This window comes from Symphodus melops (genome assembly GCF_947650265.1).
Source record: "Symphodus melops genome assembly, chromosome: 1".
Taxonomy (NCBI): Eukaryota; Metazoa; Chordata; class Actinopteri; order Labriformes; family Labridae; genus Symphodus; species Symphodus melops.
The window spans coordinates 49,493,402-49,516,773 of NC_136691.1; the positions used below are offsets into that span (position 1 = coordinate 49,493,402).

Genomic DNA, 23,372 nt, shown 5'->3' on the forward strand with positions numbered 1-23,372 from the left:
TTCTATATTTTTGTTCTTCTGACAGGTTCATCTCCTGTGTCTACATGTAATCCTGAGGTTTTCAACTTTTACACCTACCTTCGTACCCATCCGCTCCTCCTTCGCCGGCACTTAGGCTCCTCAGAAAAGGCTAAAGTTGGACTAACTGCGGAAGGTCGCAGGGCTGACTCCATTAGCCTAGAGGAGAGAAGGCTGTTTTTCACAGCTGCATATGCACACCTGCAGGCTGGCTGTCCAATGCTAGCACTTGAAGTCCTCTCCAAGATGCCCAAGGTCCGCAAGCATTCCCCAAACATCAAACAGGAGGACACGGGTATCGCTGCTGAACTCAGTATCGGGAGCAAGAATGGTCATGCATCCGATCATGATTGGTCTCAGACAGCTCTGAACGGCTACGAGTCGGATGGAAACAGCTTATCCAACAGCCAGTCAGATTCAGTGTTGAGCTTTGATTGGAGCCAGCCATCAATGACGCTTCCAGATGAGTCCCTGGAGCTAAAGTGGGACACTGACAAAGATGACGAGGAAGAAGACGAGGATGAAGAAGAAACAAAAAATGGTGATACTGGCAGAAGTGCAGACAGCAGCAGCGTGTTTCAGGACATGCAAGATGCAATGTCCCCCTTAATGGAGACAGTGACTGAAGAGGACAGCAATGACTTCATCGCACCATCTGATGACATCTTGGCCGCCCAGCTGAAGTTTACGGCCTGCTTGAAGATTTTGACCAATGAGCTCCGGACACTGTCGACAGGTTATGAACTGGAAGGAGGGAAGCTTCGCTATCAGCTGTGCCAGTGGTTGGAAAAAGAGGTAACGCATATTATTAAACGTTAACTGAAACACTATATGAGAAAGTCCAAAAGGAGAATGTTTGGTGACATTTAGAAATGGTGTTTAGTAGACTGAGTGAGCTTTAACATCTTTGTTTAGAATCCTCTTAACACTGTCTGCAGAGCAACTTAGCTGAACAGTGGTACACACTTGTATTGGTGGAAAACATAAGAGGTAAACCATTCATCACATCATGTATGTTAATTAGTTTGTTGGAAAGTTGGTGGACAATCCCAATATGTTTCTTTCCAAATAAGTTATTGTTAAATAATCTTCTGAAATAGATTTATTAAAATGAAAGCTTGCACGTGTCAGGCTGTAGTTTCTCGTTATAAAGGTTATAATGTTCATCTCCGTGGTGAGGCATAAGACTGGCTGCACCCTTAGGTTCACTCAATAAATCTTTAATAACTTGCATAACTCCCACACATCTCTCCTGTCGTCATGTTCGCTCTTTGAAGATTTTATCTCTGTGTGCATTCTGTCACTGCATATGAACATCATATTGGTAATACGTCCAGTGGTTCTCGCTTATGAAATTGTTTGTCTCTCCCTGTGAAATCTGTTTGACAATTTTGAGAAATGTTTTGCTTTCACTCCCACGCATGTGCGATACATTTCTTCTTGACAAGTCGATTTTTAGACTAAGTTCTGTTTTCCCCAGGTGCTAGCTCTGCAGCACTGCTGCAGCTATAAGCCCTGCCTGCCAGAGCTGTCAGTCCGGGCTGATGCTCCTGCTTCTGGTTTGGTGGAGGAGGAACAGGTGGGTGTAGATAGCTGGCTGCTTCTATATTTGTCAAAGGTTCATGAAGGAAAAATCAATGCAACACTTGCTGTAATAAATAATTAAGAGAACACCGCTGTGTTTGTTGAGCTAGCTTGGTAAATGTTGTTTTATTACAAGGATTCTTGCACCATTTTGAATTAGTCCACATTCCTGAACTTATTACAGATGACAGGTCACATATAGCTATATGTTTTTAACTGTTTATTTATCAATGAAATGTGCTTTTCAAATATTTACTACTATATGATTTGTGGTTGAGAGAACAGAACAATACGTGTTGTGAAAAAAATATTGTGGCTGTGGGACTTGTGTTCGAACAGTAATCAGCTGGATGAAGTTTGCATATTTACAAGGATGTTAACTGATTTGTCCATGATTGGTCAAAACACTTCTCCAGGCGGGGGGTTGTCGTGGTGGCAGCCAGAGGTGCAGGAGACACTGGCTGCAGAGTAACCAACCCTTACTGAGGATGTTTCTGAGCTACTGCAGCTTGCATGGCTCACACGGGGGAGGACTGGCCTCTGTTCGCATGGAGCTCATATTGTTACTTCAAGAGTCTCACCAGGTAAGAAAACATTCACACACACAATTAAAACCCATGTCAGACAGCTTTATATGTCTGCCCCAGCAGCTAATGCTAAATAACACAAGTTATATAATTATGAATAAATCACTTTACTCGCACTCCTTGGTTAAAATATTGTTATAAATTTGGTTAGAAAATCTATGTCACAACTGATAATTAGAAAATATACAATTGACACAGAGCTGCAGAATTATTGAACTGTTCATGTATTCTCTGTGAAGTGAAGAATATTGAGCAGATCAAGGTATTGTTGATAGACGCACAGGACGCCCTCTATAAGCTGTTTTTGAATGCAACCAGACTCTCCGGACAGACGCGCACACTTACATTCACAAAAACACACTTTTACACACACAGACCTACTTACTGTGCACTGCTGGTTATTGTCTGCATAAATGTGCTGCCGTAGGGACAACGCTCTAAAATGTTGGCACTGTTGACGGGCCTGGGTCGTGTTCAGAGAATGGGCACACTTAGATTTCCATAAATGTGTGTGTGTGTGTGTGTGTACACACACACACGCACATATGTATGAATTGCTCAGGGCTGTTTAAAACTCTACAGTGAACATTTCTCTTCCAGGATGACTCCATCCAAACAGCTGTGACACCGTGTTCCCAACCAACGTCCATCCCTCTCCTGATGGCGTGCACAGCTAACCTGAAGACAGTGGTGGCCAATCCCATTATCTACCTGACCAACCTTTCCCATGATATCCTGCAGACCATCAATTCCTTTGATTCTCCTCCACATCCTGATGTCATCATCAATGAGGTAGGACAGTGTCTGTACTTTTTTTTTTTTTAATCCATTCTTTACTTTTGTATCCATGGATTACTTGAGTTGAAATGAATAAACTGTATTAAATTGAATTTAATGCGTAAAGAAAGACGATCAATATCATAAGAAGTGTTTGCTGGCTTATCTTAATTAATTATTAATACGTCTCTGCCTGTACGTCTGCTAATAACCTCGTAGAAATGCTAAAGATATAAAGATATGTTTGTGGAAACAGAATATCAGTGAGAGGTTTTTTTTAAACTGCAAATGAATACATCATAAAACCATAAATCTAATTTAAATGATTCCTTTCAAAATACATTCCTTAGCATTCATTTATTATCTAACAAAAAAAAAGAATCAATAATTGTTTGTTTTTTATCATTGAGATTGTCGTCTATCAGTGTGTTAATTTAGTTTGATTTAAAGCTCATAATGTTTTTTTCTCCTTGACTCTCAGATCTATGTGCTGCACACCCTGGCTGCCTCGTTGTCAGCCTGTATATACCAGTGTTTGTGTGATGGACACACCCACAGGTAAGTGTCTGAGCTGCTTCACCTGTCTCCTGTATTTCTTTGTTAACACTGTGGGCTGTTGTGTCGCAGGGACGTTAAGAAACATGATCAACTTCTTACTTGCTACTTTCAAGTTCATTCTCTAACAATCATTTTGGGATCAGGGGGAACACATCTGTGCAGATCTGAGTCTCGTGTCAGAAACAGAAAAGCTTTTTGGTGCAGCCTCTTCCAGCGCCGTATTTCTCTGAGCAAGCTTCTTGAATTCTTTATATGACTTCAAGCCATGCTTAACTTTGATACAACTTCCTCAATTTTCCACCACATTCACCTCGACATGATACCACTAACAGTACTATCCACCACTGGATTATTAATCCATCAAGAGTGGTCTGACTTTGGTTTCCTCCCTTTTTTTATTAGCTTTCAAAACCCAAACTGGTGGTAAAAATAATATCAGTTCATGTCCTCTAGTTTTATTTCTGTGTGTGTGTGTGTTTGTGTTAAGAGGGTTCTTAAACTTATTGGAGCAGAATGATGAGAGATAAGGGTGAGGGACATGACTACTGGCAACCAAGCATACTTTAAAATGAAAGGGTAACACACACACATACATCACGAGTCAAACTCGACCAATGTAATAGCCAACCAACAGGCTTTTCAAGTTGTCTGAGGCATTGTTCATAAAAATCCATCTTAGCAAACGCTTTGGGCTGTTTTGACTAAGCGCCTAAGTGGCGTGATATGAGGCATGGAAAAGGGAAAATATGTGTTTGCTTACCAAAAATATGACAGCCACTTGTCTGTTTCGCTCATGTTGAGAATGATTTCTGAAAGCTGCGAGGCTGCTATTTGTCGTTTGTCATTCTTATTGTAAAGTCTGAAATAGGTTCTTGTATTTTGAGAGATAGGAGGAATATTGTTCATTAAAGACTTGTATATACAATATCACCAAATTACTTTGTCAACAGCTCAGTCTGGTTTAAACTTTGTGGGTGAAGGGAATTAGAATGTATTTGGGTTTTATATTCATTTGGCACACTGCAGAGCTGCTGTGTGAGCTCCTGTAAGGTTTCTGATGTTGTAAAGAATCCCTCATTTCTGCTTGACCTGAATGGAGCCTTTAAAGTAACAGTGCCACCACTGCAGAGATACAACTGCTTGTGTAAGTCATAAAAGGATAAACTTTATTGACCCCCTCCCCCTGGTAAGCTAACACAGAAAAAATATTCATTGTTCTTTCAGAGGAACTTCTCTGACCTTCGTGTTTGATACCCCACACACATCCGGGCGTGCGATTAAATGAACACTCAGTTTTGTCTCTTCCTTAGAAACAGTGCTCACTGACACACCTATCACGCACTGTTTGTCAGTTGAGCAGACTCGCCAAATTAGCAAGGCTATTTCTAATTTAACACCGTCTTTGTTATGGTAATTATGATATTAACTCTCCTGGTGCGTCGCCGCTGAGGTTTAATGAAATATTGCTTCTGTTTTGTCCCTGTTGAGTGTGTGAGCAACAGAGCGAGCGAAGGGAAACTTTGAATTTTTTAAAAGGTATTTCAGGATGTAGGTTGTGTTGAGTGTCACTCTCAGGCTGACGGTGGATCTTTGTGATTCATTAAACCATACCATGAACATGCTGATAATTCCTTACAGCTCGGGAGGTTTGTGACAGTAAATTTGGTGTGAAAGTTGCGTGAAGATGACAATCACTATCGCGCTCCCTTCCTGAATGACGTTCCCTTTGACTTTTGAATTCTTTTTGAAATGGAGGCAATTTTTTTTTTTTCTCCCTTATAAGACTAAATGGGAACTAACTAATTGGGTGTTATGAATTCAGGAGACTCTGGTGGGTTTGTCATCCAATAATGATTGTAAAAGAGTCCTCTTCAACCATCCAAGGTTCTGTCTGTGAGCATGTGTTGAAAAGTTAGAACGAGACTTCTGAAGCTTTATTCGTCTCGTGTGTTTCTTCACAGCTCCAAAGAGAATAGACAGGCAGGTAACTCGAGATGGAGCCCATTAGTATTTCATGCATTGACGCAACAAAGTTTGACAGCAGTGTCTCCTACTTTAGAGCAAAGATAGAACATTTGAACTGAAATATTTAGACATTATATATAGACGCTATCTCACTGCGCATTTTTCACTTTCTAGTCCAGGATTTCATATTTAATGTTAATATTCTGCTTTGTGTGCTCGTATTGACCGATTTTGTCTGTTGAATCTCCCACAGCCATGTGAACGATTTCACAGGAACCGTGTATCAGAGTGTGCTGCTGTCTCAGAAGCAGTCTGTAAGAACTGTCAGCATGGACGAGTCTGTTCAGCCCAACACTTCCCCTGCACAGTGGCCAGGTAAAACCGCCCGACGCATCACTTTACCTGCCTGATTGAAAAGGAACAAAGGAAGTTTTTACTTTACGTCAAGATGTTTAAAGTGTGATATATATATGATTATGTCTCATTAATAATCTGCTTCCCTGGCTTGTTGATGTTTAATATATTTTCACAAAATGTCATGTAGTCCAGAGTTTTCAGCGTCCTCGGTCAGCGGTGTTGTGTTGCCATGCCAACATTGTTCTGGTTGAAAATAGGACAACTTTTCGAACAGTGCAATGTTTGTCAAGATCACTCCTCCCTCATGCACCAATCTAAATGAAGAAGGGGCGGGACTTTTGATATCACTTGTCAACAACAGTGGCAGAGGAGAAACTAATCCTTTACCTTCATGGTTAATTTCATGCACTTCGACTCAGGGTTTTTTTTTTAATGGTACAATTTGCATGTCTAGAGCTGCTGAAAATCCTCATCATTGTTTTGACGTGTTTTTATGTTCTTGAAGAGAGGAAAATATTTAGCATACAGAGCAATTAAAACGGACTTAACTGTGACTTCCAAGGGAAGCAGAGGGCAGCATCACAACTTTCGTTACCGAGCAACAGTAACTGTAGGTGAGAAGTGCTCATAAACCTGGAACGTAATCATCACTTTCATCCAAAGTCAGGACTCTTCATGTACTGTTATTAATGTCGATGCTTCTAGACAAACATGGAGGAACGACACCCCGGTTTGACAATAAATATGTATCAGTCGGATCAAATCTAAAGTTCTACAAATACTGTTATTTTTCTTTTTGCTGTCTATTTCCCTTTCGTTACTTTCTTCCCCTTTTTTTTTTTTTTTCTTTTCCAGGTATCGCGTCTCTGTTTCGCCTGTTGAACTCAGCAGGTGAGGAGAGCCAGCCGGGCTTAGCCATGCTGCTCTGTGAGATCCTCACCGCCGTCTTCCTCAGTCTGTTTGTGCACGGCTTGGCCACCCACTCCAGCAATGAGCTGTTCCGTATTGTGGCCCACCCGCTCAACAGCAAGCTGTGGTCCACGGTGTTTGGAGGGTGCGCCCGGATACCTGTCATGGAGAAACCCACCAGCCCAATAAGAACACCCCCACCAGGTAAGGCGGTTGATCTTGTTTCCTTTCAAACAGCCTGCCTGTCTCTCTGTGTGAGGTTTTTCCTTCTGGAGGTGACCCAGCAGCTAAATCAAATCAGTGCTGCTAAATTAAATGGGTTCCAGTCTGTAGGTCATGGGGAAATACATCAACCTATTAGCAAGGGAGCAGCTTCCCCAGTAACCTAGTTGTGCTTCTCCCTTATAGCTGTCAGAGCAAACCTGATGTAATGCTGCAGTAACTCCTGTTTATCTGAAGAAAAAGATGTAGACATTTCAAACTACTGCTTTATACGTTTTATATATTTCATTATTTAATGCTGATGTAATCTTCAGCTGGGATAAAAGCTTGCCAGTCTCAACACATGTGAATATGCACACGTGGGTGGGGCGGCAGCTGCAGTCACGTATGCTGCAACTTAACAGACATTCTCTCCACACCCTAGTCTCACCAAGCGGCTCAGACAAGAAGCCCAGACGTTTCAGGCTGCGGTCATCCCGCAGTGGATCAAAAGAGGAGTCGGGGAGAGAGCAAGAGGGACCATCTAGTCCAAGGCATGTTCCTGTGGTGGAACAAGAAGCTCCCTCCATCTTTAAAGAAAGATTTGTCCCTCCAGAGCTCAGCATTTGGGATTACTTAATTACCAAGGTAATCAAGATTGTGAAAAACAAAAAAATCCTCTTTTAAAGCACGAAACTTTCAGATTTGCTTACTTTCTTCCTTGAATGAGTCAAGCTTCCATTTATAAACTTTTCATTGATTCCTTTTTCTATAGGGCTCATATTTAAGACTAGCAGTCTGGCAATTTTAAAAAATGTGATAATAATCAGATGGCAGGCAGCGTCTTATAAGTTGTTGTTGTTGTGTCTTTAAGCCTTCGCTGCCGCCATCAGAAAGCAGGATCGAATACGACTCGGAGGAGAGCCAGGGCAGTCAAGATGAAAATGAAGATGAAGATGATGAATTTGAAGATGTGTTTGACCCCAACTCTCCTCAAAGAGAGCATTCAAACCACAATTCATACAGGTAATTACAGGGCTGAGTGGACTCGTCCATATCTTAGTTAATGCTGCCTTCAGTAAACCTGAATGTTTCGATGGCTGCTTGTTTTTTTTTTTTGTTTTTTTTTACGGACAGCTTTTGATCCATTTGAAGTAATTATGTTCATAATTTGAAACTCATTTCCGATTTATTTATTTTTTGTCCCAGCTGGTGTTTGATGCGTCTGGCTATGGTTCAGCTGGTGTTGGTCAACCTCAAATCCTTTTATCCAATGGCAGGATATGATCTATTAGGTAAACACTCAAGTTCACCACACACCCTGTGATGCACTAACATCTCAGGATTTTAGATAAGTGCCATCCCATTTCTCTCAGCCTGTCTTAGCTAATCTCATTTCCTTCTTGTTTGTGTGCGCTTGCTTCCATTAAACGCAGATCTGCCTGTGGGCTCTCCTCTGTGTCACGCTGTGCTGAAGACACTGCAGCGCTGGGAGCAGGTGCTGCAGAAAAGGCTGGAGATTTTCGGGGGGCCCCCAACCAAGTACATCTCCACCCACCTGCATGACGAAGCAGCCACGCCCGGTCCCGCCCTGCTCAGACACAAAGCCCTGTTTGAACCGTCCAACACACCATTCAGGTACCAGGATGTAATATGTATTAGTGTGTTTATTGATTCACTGGATTTCATTCTCTAGTTTTTCTTAGACCAAAACAGTTGCTTTATGTTTTGTGATGTGGTTGATTTAAGTAAACAGATGTACCCTCTAGTTTCTAAACATCAGACATTATTGTTAACATGATGCTTTTTAATTAAACGACTGCACCAAGCTCTATTTACCCTACAGCAGATGTGCCCCCAGTAGATTTCCTCCCACAGTATGCTCTGTAGGGCTTGTAGGTCCTTGGAGGAACAGTTATGTTTTGATGGTTTTTGCCCTCAGCACAACGTATGCGGAGGTTTCAGTACCAACGCGACTGATTTAATGAGCATTAGTGTTAATGTGCTGGTGGTGTTCTATCCTTTTCAGGACCAGCCACTCTTCAGCGCTGCCAGTGAAGCGTCTGTGGCAGTATCTGGTCAAGCAGGAAGAAGTGCAGGAGACTTTCATTAGGAACATCTTCACCAAGAAACGGGACCCCAATGAGGTACGTCATGTTTACGCCATGCTCACTGTCTCTGTAATGCACAGCTGGCACTCTTTGTTAATAGTCAATGAATAACACATTAACTGTTTCGGTATGATCAAATCCCTAGTGGCAAACTTCATCATTAGCGCTTCTCTTTCCCCTCTGGCTCGTTTGTGCTTCCTTAGTGCCTCATACCAACCACACATACTATTAATACATTACTATTCTATGACTGCCTCCAGTCGCATGTTGATGGCTTTAATTCAGTCAAATAATGATTGCACTTTGTTTGATTAACAGCACAATAATTCTGCGTCTGTGTGTGTTTGACTGCATGGTTCATCACTGGTTGTTGTTGTATGATGTGTGTGTTTTGTGCGTGTGTGTCACCCACCCCGTGCTACTTCTCCAATCATTAAAGTCGGGTGAGGACCAGACTGACAGTATGAAATGTTCAGGAATGGAGGAGACAGGAAACCATCAGGTACTGCTGCTTCAGACAATCTGACTTTTGGTGTTGGGATGGGATGAGCCGGATACCGAATCTTAGTTTTGACAGAGAAACTAAACTATAAGCTCCAAAACTGCATAGCAATGATCTTTACTATTGTTAACATATAATTTATTAGATATTTTACAATATTAAAGATAGTTGAACCTGCACTGTCTCTGTGCTGTCTTTGGACTAATTGTAGCTTGTTACAGATTTGAATATGGGAAGAGCTCTCCTTTGACTCTTATACTTGAGAAAGCTTCACAATGGGACTGTCAGTTTCTGAGATTTAAATTGGTTCAATTAAATGTTTTATCAGTTAAATAATGCTGTTGGTTTATGTTCCAAAGAGGGAAGCATGAAAAGTGTATTTAAACTCTAAACATAAAAGGCTTCTGGTAATTTAGGTCACGTCAGACGATGAAAATTCAAGCATGCTTATAATATGTAGCACCGAGCAGAGCCACTGTCCGTAGGTTGTGTCAGTATCACACCAACACTCACGTTTGGTTAGCTGTGAAAATTAACACCTCCTTTGAAATTGTTTTACGATTCCTAAAACGTCTTTTCTGCTTTCTGATATCTCTGAGTCATTCATCTTTAAAGTGTCGAAGAAACAGCATGGAGCAGAAAGTTGCCGTTGTTTTATCTGAGAGTTTTTGTTGCATGTTCACAAGAATGTGTGGTGTTTATTTTTTATTTTTAAGAATTCTTCTGATGTGTTACCAATCTGCTCTGCGCTGATGTTGAGGAAAGTTACAAAGAGATCCCTCATCTCTCTGCCGTCGCGTGGGCGGTTCAAACTGCACCCATGATTAGACGTACAGTAGTGTGCCGTGTTCTGCCTCGTACAGTAGAGCAAGAACTGTCTCATTTAATGTGAGAAACACTACGTTTGTGATCTTGACAGAGTTACAGAGTGTGTTTTTTTTTGAGGCCATCAACTCTATATGTTCCTGTCAATGCTTGATATGAATCTTTCATTTAGCTGTCTAAATATTCATGTCAATGGGAGTCATAAATCTTGTATTGCAAAGTAAACGGGTGCCTCAAAGACGTTTTCTAATCTTCTGGCTGTCGCTGTGCAAGCTGCCACGTTGTAGCTTCTCCATTTGGTCCATGTTAATTAACCCAGGCTCTCAGAGGGAGAGCCATGAAGCTGAATAGCTTATGATTAATGGGCCCAGCACTGTCGCAGGGAATCTGCGGCCCACAGGGATTATGTGCTACGTGAAAATGGCAAACCACCATATTTAGATTTCTGCAAGTCAAGTTGTCCTTTATTCCATGTGACAGAAAAAGACGTGGTGTTTTCCCCTTGAATAAATGCATTAGAGACTTTAATTCAATCTCGTCCTCTGAGGATGCCTGTCTCGTTTTGAGTAAACGTGGCATCAAAATGTGAGTCTTATACAATATGCAGTGCTACATTATAGCCTACTCTGCTACTGTACAGGATACATCGCATAGGACCTCTGTAGCATAATACGCATTTTTATTAATGGCTGTTTGCTATCCAAATGTGCTAACTCAGTTAAATTTGCTTCGGTGGTTGTACCTGATTCCCCCCACAGGTCCTCTCTATCTGTAAAGGCAGTAGAAATAAACACAGGGTAAACATAGTGAGTAATTTATTAACAAACAGTACTGTTGTTTTCTGTAGCATGAGGGAAACGTTGTCTAAAGTCGTGGCTGATGGTGTGCAAGAAATGTTGTCAAATATTTCAGCCGCGGTGATTGAATCCGCTCTCCTCTGTGCAGACTGAGTCAGATCTGGGCAGCCCCGGAGGAAAGGCACGCATCATCCACAAGGAGTCTGACATCATCACAGCCTTCGCCATCAACAAGGTACAACCCCTCACACAGATGTCACTGAGCAACGCACGCTACGAGAACAAGCACAAGGACAAACCCAGTTACACATTTGAAGCCGGTTATCGCTGCATACAAGTTTTCTTGGGTTTTTCTCTGTTACTGGTATTCTGTGAAATACATTCAGCATGGATTTCTTCTTCAGGTTAATGTTTCCCAATCCTTCATGAGTCTATTCATTAAAACTGAGCATCACAACCTCCAAGAATTGTTAATAATGAATACAAACACAGAGAGGTATTGGAGCCATGGAAACACATGTTGACTCTCTGTTTCTTTGATTCTTGTGTTTTTGTTTTAATGGTTAGAGTATGTAGAGTACTTTAATATGCATACACTAAAGACAAGCAGAAGACAAATCTTAGGAGGTGAACAAAATGAAAGTTTACTGTGTCCACTTGAAGCTACTCTGCTGCAGCTCTGTAGTCTCTGTATGTCTTTACAGGAAGGCTGAGGAGCAGATTTGTTTAAACATTTGACAGACAACTGCTTGTCAAAACTATCTTTACCTCCATATGCTGATAATGTCTCCATGTAATATTTCCCACAGTGACAGAGAGACCTTAATGCATGCTGACCACAGAAGCATTTTTCTTCCTATAGTTAATCAGATGTGCAACCAGAAAAACCCACTAGGAGTTTGTATGCTTTGTTGGTTTCAAACAGAATTTAAAATGAGTGAAGTCATATCCTGGCTCACTTTGACCAGTGCACCTCTAAACATTTCCACGTTTGAAAATAAATGTGTTGTTTGTGCCAGTAGCACAGCTCTGACTCTGTACAGCTCTTTGATGAGTCTGTGTTATCTTTGTTTTATATAGCAGTGAGATTATTATTTCATGTTGGTTTCTTCTCAACAAAAATCCATCAAAGGTGATCAGTAAGAGCACGCGGCTGTAGGAATTTGGCACCACAGGTAGAATATCTTTAGGGAGACAAATTTTTGGACTTACCTTTCATAGATTTTGCAAACCTTGAGCTCCTGCTGGAGCTCAAAGGTTTTTTTTTCCCTCAAACCTTTTACTCTCCTTCACCCGACTTACCGTCTGCTTCTTTTTCTCTCAGGCAAATCGTAACTGTTTAGTCATGGCCTCCACCCATGACATTCAGGAGTTGGATGTGTCATCCATCTTGGCCACACAGATCCTGACATGGATCGATGATGATGAGGCTGAAGCCAAAGGGTAAGAGATCAATGTAGGTGTGTGTGTGTGAGTTCAACCAGAGTAACATCAAGTCAAAACTTCACCTCCATGCCAGAGGAGCTGTACTGTGTGTGGGCGTGGAACACCTTAATTGGTTCAGAATTCATTATGTAGGTGGTGTGTGTGTGTATGTAAATGGGTTTGCGTGTGCAGTATAATCTGTGTGTGGTTGTATTACTGGCTGCTTTCTAAGATGACATTATAAGATGTCAGAACAGGTTTTCTCTCTTGTCAATCTGCATTTTAAGAGATTGACAAGAGATTTTTTAAGAGATTGACGTTATTAAATAATCTATACATGTAAATTACAGCAACGAAATGTGTTTCACCTGTAAACGAGATCATCATTTCACATTGTTTTTGAAGGGTTTTCCATCCTCCCTTTGCGTCCTGAAAGTGTAATCAACATTGACTTCCCATGTTCTATGACATTATGTCCATTCCGTTCCTGACCATCATTTCCTCTCTGCAGTGTTGGTGGTGATGACTTCCTGGTGATCCATGCGCGTGATGATTGCTCCGCCCTTCAGGGCACCACACCGTACACTCACAGCAGCCTGGGCACACCCATCAACATGCCGTGGCTCGGAGGTCTGCAGACAGGCCGGGGTGCATCTGTGGTGAGCTCAAAACCTGAATTTTCATGTGATATTACCTGAGCTCGGCCGCCATGTTGACTACTCTGAAGCAGGAGCTAAAAGGGTTCCTTTGAACGAGGTTCTAGGAACTCAAAACGTTCCCAGTTCACTGTGGAACCGATAAAGAAAAAGAAGAAGGAAACGCCAATAAACTGTAAACGGCTTTAGCTGCTGTCCAAAAAGCAAAACAATTGGTTGTGCATGCCGGCAGTTTGCCGCTGCTTCACTTGATCTTTGCGCAGAAAGAAAATTCACATGACGAACGATCTAGTGTTAATCTCCTGAAGAAGCCTGGACAGGAGATAAACGTCATGAAGAAAACTTTAACCAAGTCCAGTGCACTTTGAATTGAACTTCAAAAAATACTATGATGACCCTGATGACAGGAAACTGTCACAGACATATCCCAAAGTGAGCACTTGTCAACATTGTTTTAGTCATCTTTGTAAGTTTTTATTTTTTATTTTTTATGACAAACTTTAGATATGAGTCATGAGGTTGTAATGCAAAAAGAAAAAGTTTATTGTTGCATCACAAATAAGTTGCTTGTCAGAAGTCGAGTCTTGTTAGTTGGTTCATCTCTGTCTGTGACTTTGATGCTTTGGTTAATGCATCATTTGTAAAATAAAGGCTCTGAAACTGAAGCTGGAAGACTGTTCACAAGATTACAGTCTAAATAAATCGTTTTCTCCCTGAAACCCCAAAAACATCAAGGATAAGTTTCAGTGTGGTTTGTAGTTTAGGCGTACCTAGCGCTTTTGGTTCTGTGTAGTCTCTATTCCATGTCTGGGATGAACTGATGCTGTTTGTTGCTCTTGATCTCGCCTGCTTTGCACGTAAAGAGAAATCCTCAGAGCTTTTTTTTCTCTTCTTTTTTATTTTTATTTTTTTAACTTGATTAATAATTCATATTTCCACGGGCTCAGTTTGCCAAAAGCATCATGGCTGCTAACATTAGTTTCCCTCATTGACTTACAAAGGAACAAAGATGTTGCTGACTGCCACGGCTTGTGAGACAACAAACCCTAAACCCCCTTTATTTATTTAATTTTTAATTTTAAAAAAAGTGTGTTAACGTTGTTTTACTGAACTCAGGAGCTCGGCGTCAGCAGCCTTGAGGGAGGTTGATTTGATTCTGGCGTTAGCAGTGTCTTTGAATTGAGCGCTTGTGAGTCATGTCTGTTGATATCAACCAGCTGACTCACTGCTCTTGATATGCAGACTGGACAGTAAGATCCACTCTGAATACTAATTATTTAACCAACCAAACGTGCAGAATAAACGCAGAGATAAATAAAATCCTTTTTGCAGACATTGTTGTCGACCTGTTCACTGAGCTACAGTGTATCATTAAAAAATGATGTCATGTTATTTGGAATCCCGCTGAATAGCGATGTAAAGATGAATCTTGAGGCCGCTAAAAGTCGATTGAAAGGCGTCACGGTTCAAATCGGTTCTCTGAAAAATGAATCGCAGTAAACACCGTGAAGCGTCAGCAGCTGTAGAGCTGAGGAGGTTGTAATAAACAGACGTGATCATGACAGTGGAAGCATTTTGGCTTCCCAAGACAGAAAATGAAAGACAAAAACTTTGTGCAAATATTACAACAAGACAGAGAACTTCACAGATAGCACAACCAACACTATGCAGCATTTAATCAACAGCACGATGAGAGTTCTCGTATCGTTACATCCCTACTGCTGAATCCTAAACACTGATTGGATATGTACTGTGGTATATTCATGATTTTTTTAACTACAGGTGGCTCTTCTTCAGTTCTGCTCTTAACTATAATTTAATGTCACTTATGTCAAAGTGAACAGTTATCATTCTCTTCATGAGACTGTGTAACATTTAAAGTGCTCAGGTCTGAATGAAACACTTAAAATACCCTTAAAGAGTTGCCATAGCTCACATGTCACACGTCACATCCAGGGATTATTTGTGATCATGTGACGTAAACACAGATTACTGCCGGTCATACAGCCTTGTTTCTGTCAGTTGATGTTCATGGCTTCCTTGATCTTTTTTTTCTCCCTCTGAGTCTGTTTCCAGTTTGTGCTGTGAAGATGAACTTTCATGTTCTCATCCAGCGTCATGGGATTTCATGCATGACTCCAGTTTGTTTCAGCTCCAGAACGAAACATCAAGCTTACTTTGAAGTTGAGAATTAACTTTTACAATCAAACGATTCTCAAACTGTTTCTTTGCTTTTTACTTCCTGAAAACTGACAGAAGGGTTGTTGTTTTTTCAAAGGTTTGTTTTGGGCTTGTTTTGCCTTCATTAGAGGGATAGGACAAGAGAGAGATAACAAGATAGAGAGATGATTTACAGGAAAGGAGCAGAGGTCGGATTCAAACCCGCTTGGAGGACTTTGGTTTTATTATTTTCTGAATCACATCAAACCTGAGGCCGAGCTCGAGACTTGTCAAGCTAAAGCTAACCCCGAGGACGTGACACACGCCACTTGTCGTGCTGTGAGTTGGCCTGTGAAGAAAAAGGTGTCAGCCACATTAAAATGATGCAGAATCATTCTCTGATTACTAACCGATGAGGAAGTTTCTCTTTGGGGGGGCCGACGAGAGGAGGCTTTATAATACATGAGAGCAGGTCCATCTCAGTTTGAAAAAAAAAAGCAGCCTTTACCCTAACAGATGGAGGGTGCCGGGAGTGAGTGTGTTTTTTATACATGTGTTCTGTTACATAGCAATGCGCCCGTCCAGTGTTTCAAAGAAAGACTCTTTGATTAGCTCCCCGTTGTTTGCTCACTTGAAGTCATCCCCTCCTCCTCTTCTCGTTTCTTCTCCCAGATGATCAAGAGAAATATCAACAACGTGAGAAGGATGACCTCCCATCCCACACTGCCCTACTGTAAGTACGGCTCTGAAGTCCGTCACTAGATCACAGGAGTGTGTGCCTCGTAAAGGTGCCAGCAGGCTTCATATTTCTCCCTCTAAAAGGAGCCTTGAGGGGATGATTACATCATCCCAAAAGTTTCTCTCGTTGTAGATATTTATTTATAGTTCTTTTTTCCTTCTGGTCCCTTTGGAGCTGTTGGTTTAGACACGGCTGAGGGAGCGCTACATATCACAACTTGGTTTTTTTCCCAGTCAAACAACGGAGTGGGGTTAGGTTGTAAGGTGTCGTGAGAACAACTTTTGGAGCTTTATGTGACATAAACATCATCATTTATAAATAAATACATAGGGAGGGGGAGGGGGGGGGAGGTTCTCCTGGAGCTGCCAGTAAGCCAATCTGGTGTCACATTTTGTATTTCTACTTCCAGATCTGACCGGAGCTCAGGATGGGAGTGTGAGGATGTTCGAGTGGGGTCACTCCCAGCAGATCATCTGCTTCAGAAGTCCAGGAAACTCCAGGGTCACCAGGATACGGTTCAACCACCAGGGAAACAAGGTTCGATCCCACGGCGTGGACTCAGGACTTTAAACTATTTAGAACTATTTTTACCTTTACGACATGACTGCTCTGTGATTTCAGCCTGTCATATTTCAGGCAACATTTTCACACCTCCTCTTTTAACGCTGCCGTTCAGGCACGAACCACCACGGGGGGAGGGGGGGAGGGGTTGGCTTCAGCACACATTGTTCCTCAGCTGAGTGATTCGAGCACTCTGAACTCAAGGCGCTCGCCTCAAGCTTCTTGTTTCCTCAGACGTTCTCTCTCCTGTGCCAGTACGAGCTTATCTGCCTGTTCTGACCAAAAGATGCGTCTATGTCTGCGTCTCAAATACATGCACAGGCCTTAGGTTCCATTATGTGAGATGTGCTTGGGCTTATGGGAGATCATTTGAGAACAATCCAAATCACCTAAAGGGGGTTGAAGGTTCTCGATGACGTTTTGTTTTTCTCAGCTTAAATGAAGTTTATTGTAACTTTAGGGAAGTCTGATGTCTCCTCTGAATGTTTTTGTGCAGTTTGGTATCGTAGACGCTGATGGAGGTTTGAGTCTTTGGCAAACCAACACAAGCGGGAATGCACCCAAACCATACCTGGTGAGAAAAACCTCACAAAGCTGATTAATGTGCTGCTGGATTTCCTTTTGATTTTAAGTTTGTTTTTTGTGTGTGTGTGTGTCTAGACCTTCCTTTGTGTCCTCTCGTCTCCATCCTGTCATTCTCATTTTTGTTTATTCCTCTCCAGCTCCTCTATTACTGTCACTTTTGCTCACCATCTTCTTTGTTTCTCTCTGCCAGACGCTGCAGTGCCACAACAAGACAGCTCACGACTTTGTCTTCGTGGGCTCCTCCTCCCTCATTGCCACTGCGGGTCTTTCAACAGACAACAGGTGGAGAAGAATTTTCAATCTGTTCAATCAACTTTCAATAAAATGCTTTGCCTTTTCCATTCAGCTGCCCTGTACAGCTCATGATGGTAAATAATATTCCCATTGATTCAAATGTAATAATGGACATTCATTTGGTTATTTTGAACCCCACAGGAACGTTTGTCTGTGGGACACTCTGGTGACTCCTGGGAACAGTCTCGTACATGGTAAGAAGCAGCAGAGAAAAAGCCCCTTTATTTTCTTAGTTGCATGTATTTGTTTATTTTGAGAAATCAGCAGAGCAATCATTTTGATAACAGGCTCATTTTCAAAATGGGATTTCAAGCCATCTCAAATATGAATATTTTCTTCTTTTTCATCGTCGTGTTTCATCGTAAACCGTTTGTTTAAAATAAGACTTTACAGAAGCTGATCACTGCCAATTTTTCTTCCATTTTATTTAACAAAAAGGGAAATCATTATTAGTGAAAATGTGTCAACAGAAGTCATGGTGCACGACCCACATCCCTCTGCTGTTTCTCTCTGTCTTATCAGCTTTCTGCTGCCATGAGTCCGGCGCCACCGTTCTGTCAATGGCTCCCAGGCAGCAGCTCCTCATCACAGGCGGGAGGAAGGGCTGGATCAGCGTCCTGGAGCTTCCTCATAGGCTGCAGCGGCAGAGCTTCCAGGCCCACGACTCACCGGTCAAAGCCCTGGCTGTTGATCCCACTGAAGACTGCTTCATCAGTGGATCATCTGAAGGCAACATTAAGGTAAAGTTTGTCATGGAGCCTCCCCATGTTGATTCAGTTAGATAAAATACATCTGGAGGGAACTCTATAAATCTTTAATTGTATTTGTTGAGGTTTTTAATTGTAGTGGCACAAAGAAACCAAACAGTTGACGTGGTAAAAAATATCTTTGATGTCCTATTTCTTTTTTTTCTTTTTTTCTTTTCTTTTCTTTTCTTTTCTAAAAAGTTGTTAATTTTCTAAAGGATTTACTGGGAACAGTTCCTCTGAAAACCTTGACAGTTTTGATGGTGTCTCTGCACAAAGTGAACTTGTACCTGACAGAACCTGCAGGGAGTTTAGCACCCAGGAGAGACAGTCTCTGCCTGTCCTCCACTTCAACAATCAGATGACTGTCGCATTTATCCATGGAGACAGTAAGCGCCATCACAGTCAATCGAAACCGATGTCACACTTATGATTAACCACCTGCCCGGGACAACAGCGTGAGTGATGGAGAGCAAAGTGTAAGGTGAAAGTGGGGTGACACGGGGAGGCAAAGAAAAGCGTCTTCAGAACGAACAGGCAGGAGATGTGACCGTCTTCAGCTAATATATTTTTCCAGAGACAGCTGCTCTTTTATCTTTTTGACTTGAATATGTTGGCGCAGATCACACAGCTGTCACTCCAAGGATGAAGCCACTGCGACACACAGTCGCACACACACGCACACACAAAAAAAAATGGTGCAGTGCTCAGCTACTTGAAATTCAAATGACTTTCGTTCTGGATGATTGCTCACGAAATGCCCCAAAGCTGTGCATGATGGTGCTCATCACAAGTCATTAATTGTATATTGGCTGATTGAAAATGTAACATGGTTGTGCTGCGAGTTTTCTAAGATTTTCAAGTGTTTGATGCGAGCCCATGGGACCGCAAGATTAACCAATATGTACAGACTTCAGTCAATGAATTAGCTTATCAAAAAATACAGCTCCCAGGCCGGGAATACAAATCAAACAACGCAAGTTTCTCAGAGCTAAATATGGCGCTCAGTGAAAACTCGACGGTACTTACTGAAGATGTAAATCTCTGAGCGCTGTTCACAAAAATATACGTGGCTGTCTTTTAAAGCAGAGCTATTTTGTAGTGTACCTGTGAGAGTGTGAAGCACCGAGGGCTGCGTGTGTGGGGTCAGAAAGAAACGAGTGGCTTGTTCCACCGTGTTCAACAATAATGTGACACGAGAACTAAGAAGATATTCTGTCCTGTTTTCACTGCAACCGCTTCTAGATGGCTTTACATAACTTAGTTCAGCTCTGAATTCTTAGTGTTTTATTATTATTAGGCAACATTTGACTAACACCTGGAGGGCCACACAAACATTAGCAAACCAATCCTTGAATACAAATGTGTCAGAGAGAGTTTATGTTCATTGAATAACATCCTTCATTTATCAGGTCAGAACCATTAAAGGCCTCAAAGTCTGATTCCCATGACTTTTAGTTAACCTTTACAAAACTTTGAATTAATAAAAAATAAAAATGAAGCTGTCAGCATTAACTGATTCCTCTTGATGATTTAAAGTCTGAATTTAGAGCATTTTGCCGTTAATCACAATCGCATGCTACAGTACTCGATCCCTTCACAGTGATGGAAAGAACAATGCTGCTGCGTCCTTGAACGTCTCGTTTCACTTTCTCAAACATTTTACTGTCATGTCTTTTCACAGTTAATGTTGGGATCTGCTTTACCAGAAGGTCCTTATTTTTTTTCAAAATAAAAGCAGACTTGAATTTAAACGGAAAGTAAAGTACTCAGTTTAATTCAAAAATAAAATCCAAATAACTTTTGTTTTTAAATACAAAATAATGGGATTTTAGACATGCGATTTAAAATGTGGTTAGTCATGATTTAGCTATTCAACATTTGTCAGTCCTAAATAAAACCCATACAATGTAAAAGGGCACAGCAGTGTCCGAAAAAATGATGAATTATGACATCATAAGCCATCTCTGGGTCATATGTGTGAGAAGAAATGGGTTGACAGTGATGATATGTAACTTCTGGAAGATTCTCTTCTAATAAACTCCCCCCCCCCCCCCCCAGGTCTGGAGCCTGGCCACGCAGTCGCCGCTCTACAACTTTCCAAACGAACACGCTCGCCAGTCGCTCTTCAGGAACCTCGGCACGGGCGTCATGCAGATCGAGGTGGGACCAGCCAATCACATCTTCTCCTGCGGGGCTGACGGAACCATGAAGATGAGAATCCTCCCCAACCGCTTCAGTGTTGTCAACCACAACAACAACCACAGCAACCTCAAGAACGATGTCAAGTTCATCATATAGATAGATAGAAGGTGTTGAAACTGTCTCATAATGTGAAGTGCAGTTAGTGATGGGCCAACCTGAGTGGAGACGTGGTCATCATGGGCTGACATCATGGGGGGGTGGGGGTGATGATGATGCCGTGACAGAACAACAATGTGAAGTGTTATCAAACTGTTGAATGAAGGAGTTACAGATCCAAGAGTGATCACATCTGCCGTGCTTTGAGAGGGACAAAAACTTGAAAGCAGACCGAACACAGGAGCCTCTTCAAGTGTGTTAACCTATGGTGAGAGGGATCTGGGTAACAACTGATGGTTCATCAGAATAAACTGAAAGAGACGCAGCTGGAGATTCTCCGAAACAAACTCTGCGTCTTTGGTTTTGCACAGAAAGTGAAGCTGCAGAATACTGAGGAGTCTGCAGTTTTTCTTTTAAAGAAACACCACGACTCTTAGTTCCTTGAAGCCGTCGTGTTAGTGGAAGCTCTTCTGGAGTCACGGCTGGAGTCTTCAGGTGGTACAATAAGAGGCTGTGCATGCAGTGACTCGTAAAGGGACAATAGGAAATGCCTGCAGAGATTTGAACGCACCACAGGACAGTGCAACATTGTTGAACCCGCTCAAAGCATTAAGGCCAGTTAGCATCGTACTAAGCACACCGTCCCCCGTCACGTGGACTCGCAGCACATACTGGTGATCTTTATCTGTGGTTTGAAGAAGCAGAGGAGCAGGTGTTAAGAAACGATCAAACCACACATTAGAAACCACAGGAGGTTAGATTCATATCACCGACATGTTTCAGGTTCAGTTCTATAGTTTGGCTGAGGCCCTTCGCCAGCCTGACTTAAAATGAACACAGGAAACTTAGATCTCATTACAGGTGAAAGGATAAACGCATCATGTATTTGAAACTTTAAGTCAATAGTTTGGTTATTTTGCCTTCAGGTGGAGACTCTGAGAAAACGTGCTCTCTCTTTTGTTGGAGGCAGCAGCTGGCCAGCTCAGCTCAAAGACTCAACAAACAGAGCCAGCTGTTTTGAATCCAAGCTAAACTAACCGGCTGCTGGCTGAGTGATGTCACTCTCCTCAACTCAATCTCCAACAGAAAGCAAAAAGTTCTCACTAACTGGAAATGTTCCTTTATTCCAGGCCAATAAACGTCTGTCCGATTTCCACCTGAACGCACCATTTCTTGTACTCTATTTGCACATACACATGAAGCTAAATAATACGTAGAGTAATGCATATCAATATAGGAGGCTGGCTGAAACAGTCAACACATGTTTTAATAAGATGAGTGAATAGATTTAACCAGTGTTGGTATTATTGGTGTTAAGTGTCCTTCTGTCAGTACTAAAGTACTGTTAGTCCTGATTATATTGATTATTGATACTAAGTTGCACAAATGAAGCTCTAGTTGATATGGGACACCATAAATAATACCCGTCTGTGTAGTGTTTTTCTGAGCTGTAGAATATTACGCTTCAGGACATGTAGCGGGAAACGTTGCTGTTGACAATGGATCGGGGGGATTTAGGGTTGGGGCTGCTGTACACATTTTAATGGATACCTTTTATTCCAGTAACGATGCACTTCCATTTCATGAACTCTAAACTAGAGTGTCACTTTCCATATGCACCATGGTTTAAAACCAAGCCTTTGAGATCATATCGTTTTGCCTTGAAGTTCTCTTAACTTGACGTTGCAGGCTTGCTTTTCAGTTGTTTCGTAAACATTTTAATTAAATCATCTTTTTCTTTTTTTCCTTTTTTTTTTTTGAATCCATTTTTTTTTTTTTTTGTTCATATCCCAATGTAGCACAATGCCTTCAGTCGATGCTTGAACTCTATAATCTTGGTCGGTGTGCAGAATGATTCGTCTTCCACATTAATAAGGAGGGCGTTCATTCAGAGTGTTTCTACGAGTTGAGTCTGAAGGAGGTTAATCCGATAAGCTAGAGAACCCATAGAGCCAGGAGGCGCGGCTGGAGGGAAACAATCGAACCTCAGCGCTGATTTGAGGAGAGGAAAAGCTTTGAGATGAAGCAGCTTCATCACCATGATGTTTGTGTGTGTATATATTTATATAATTCAAAGACTAACTTCTCACAGTGACTGCGTAATCATAACCAGTAGTTGCAGATGAACAGTTAGTAACCACAAAAGCCACTTTATGAAGAATATTCTGTGTCCAAATTAAGGTGTATGTTTGAAAGAAGTTCACATACAGGACGAGAGACTGATGACGGCAGGATTCATCTTATTTCCTGCTTTTTTTTTCTCTTTTAATGTTTTGTTTTCTTATTTTTTCCTGAGGTTCACTTTCTTTGTTTCCCCACAAATCAAAGTGGAACACTCTGTGTATCTCTGCAGGAACTTTAGAATAAAATCTTTTTCTTTTTTTTTTCCAAATCCAAATTTATTGACTTCTACAGACACGGTGGGGGGAGGGGGAGACACGATTTCTCAAACCAACTGCTTAAAAAAAAAAAAAAAGACATGCGGTGAAACAACAGTGTTTAACAAGTGTGTCAGAGTGCATTTAACACGAGCAGATGAAACCACTTAATGCAACTGAACCAAATCATTCACAGTCAGCTATTCCTTTCTTCCCTCTGGAATCTTGCAAATGTGAATTTGATCAGATAATTCTAATTTTATAAGGAATATTTGTGTAAATCCATGTATTATATACAGAAAATGTAAGGATGTAATAAAAGATTATGTAATGAGA

General features: G+C 41.5%; 1 protein-coding gene across 2 annotated transcripts in view; it reads left to right on the forward strand.

Moving 5' to 3' along the window:
• dmxl1 (Dmx like 1) overlaps nucleotides 1-23,372 on the forward strand; it is a 49,145-nt gene extending 25,773 nt beyond the window's left edge. The window contains exons 29-51 of one of the 2 annotated variants that reach the window (XM_079343193.1): nucleotides 26-813; nucleotides 1,499-1,597; nucleotides 2,019-2,186; nucleotides 2,790-2,981; nucleotides 3,448-3,524; nucleotides 5,743-5,864; nucleotides 6,702-6,959; nucleotides 7,402-7,604; nucleotides 7,831-7,982; nucleotides 8,166-8,251; nucleotides 8,393-8,594; nucleotides 8,986-9,103; nucleotides 9,507-9,569; nucleotides 11,340-11,426; nucleotides 12,516-12,634; nucleotides 13,128-13,275; nucleotides 16,105-16,165; nucleotides 16,581-16,708; nucleotides 17,229-17,306; nucleotides 17,508-17,599; nucleotides 17,753-17,805; nucleotides 18,134-18,351; nucleotides 20,419-23,372. In XM_079343193.1, coding sequence (XP_079199319.1) covers nucleotides 26-813; nucleotides 1,499-1,597; nucleotides 2,019-2,186; nucleotides 2,790-2,981; nucleotides 3,448-3,524; nucleotides 5,743-5,864; nucleotides 6,702-6,959; nucleotides 7,402-7,604; nucleotides 7,831-7,982; nucleotides 8,166-8,251; nucleotides 8,393-8,594; nucleotides 8,986-9,103; nucleotides 9,507-9,569; nucleotides 11,340-11,426; nucleotides 12,516-12,634; nucleotides 13,128-13,275; nucleotides 16,105-16,165; nucleotides 16,581-16,708; nucleotides 17,229-17,306; nucleotides 17,508-17,599; nucleotides 17,753-17,805; nucleotides 18,134-18,351; nucleotides 20,419-20,658 — 3,752 coding nt within the window. In that variant the 3' untranslated portion in view covers nucleotides 20,659-23,372. The remainder of the gene's footprint in view (nucleotides 1-25; nucleotides 814-1,498; nucleotides 1,598-2,018; nucleotides 2,187-2,789; nucleotides 2,982-3,447; nucleotides 3,525-5,742; nucleotides 5,865-6,701; nucleotides 6,960-7,401; nucleotides 7,605-7,830; nucleotides 7,983-8,165; nucleotides 8,252-8,392; nucleotides 8,595-8,985; nucleotides 9,104-9,506; nucleotides 9,570-11,339; nucleotides 11,427-12,515; nucleotides 12,635-13,127; nucleotides 13,276-16,104; nucleotides 16,166-16,580; nucleotides 16,709-17,228; nucleotides 17,307-17,507; nucleotides 17,600-17,752; nucleotides 17,806-18,133; nucleotides 18,352-20,418) is intronic. The other variant, XM_079343194.1, reaches the window with a different exon arrangement.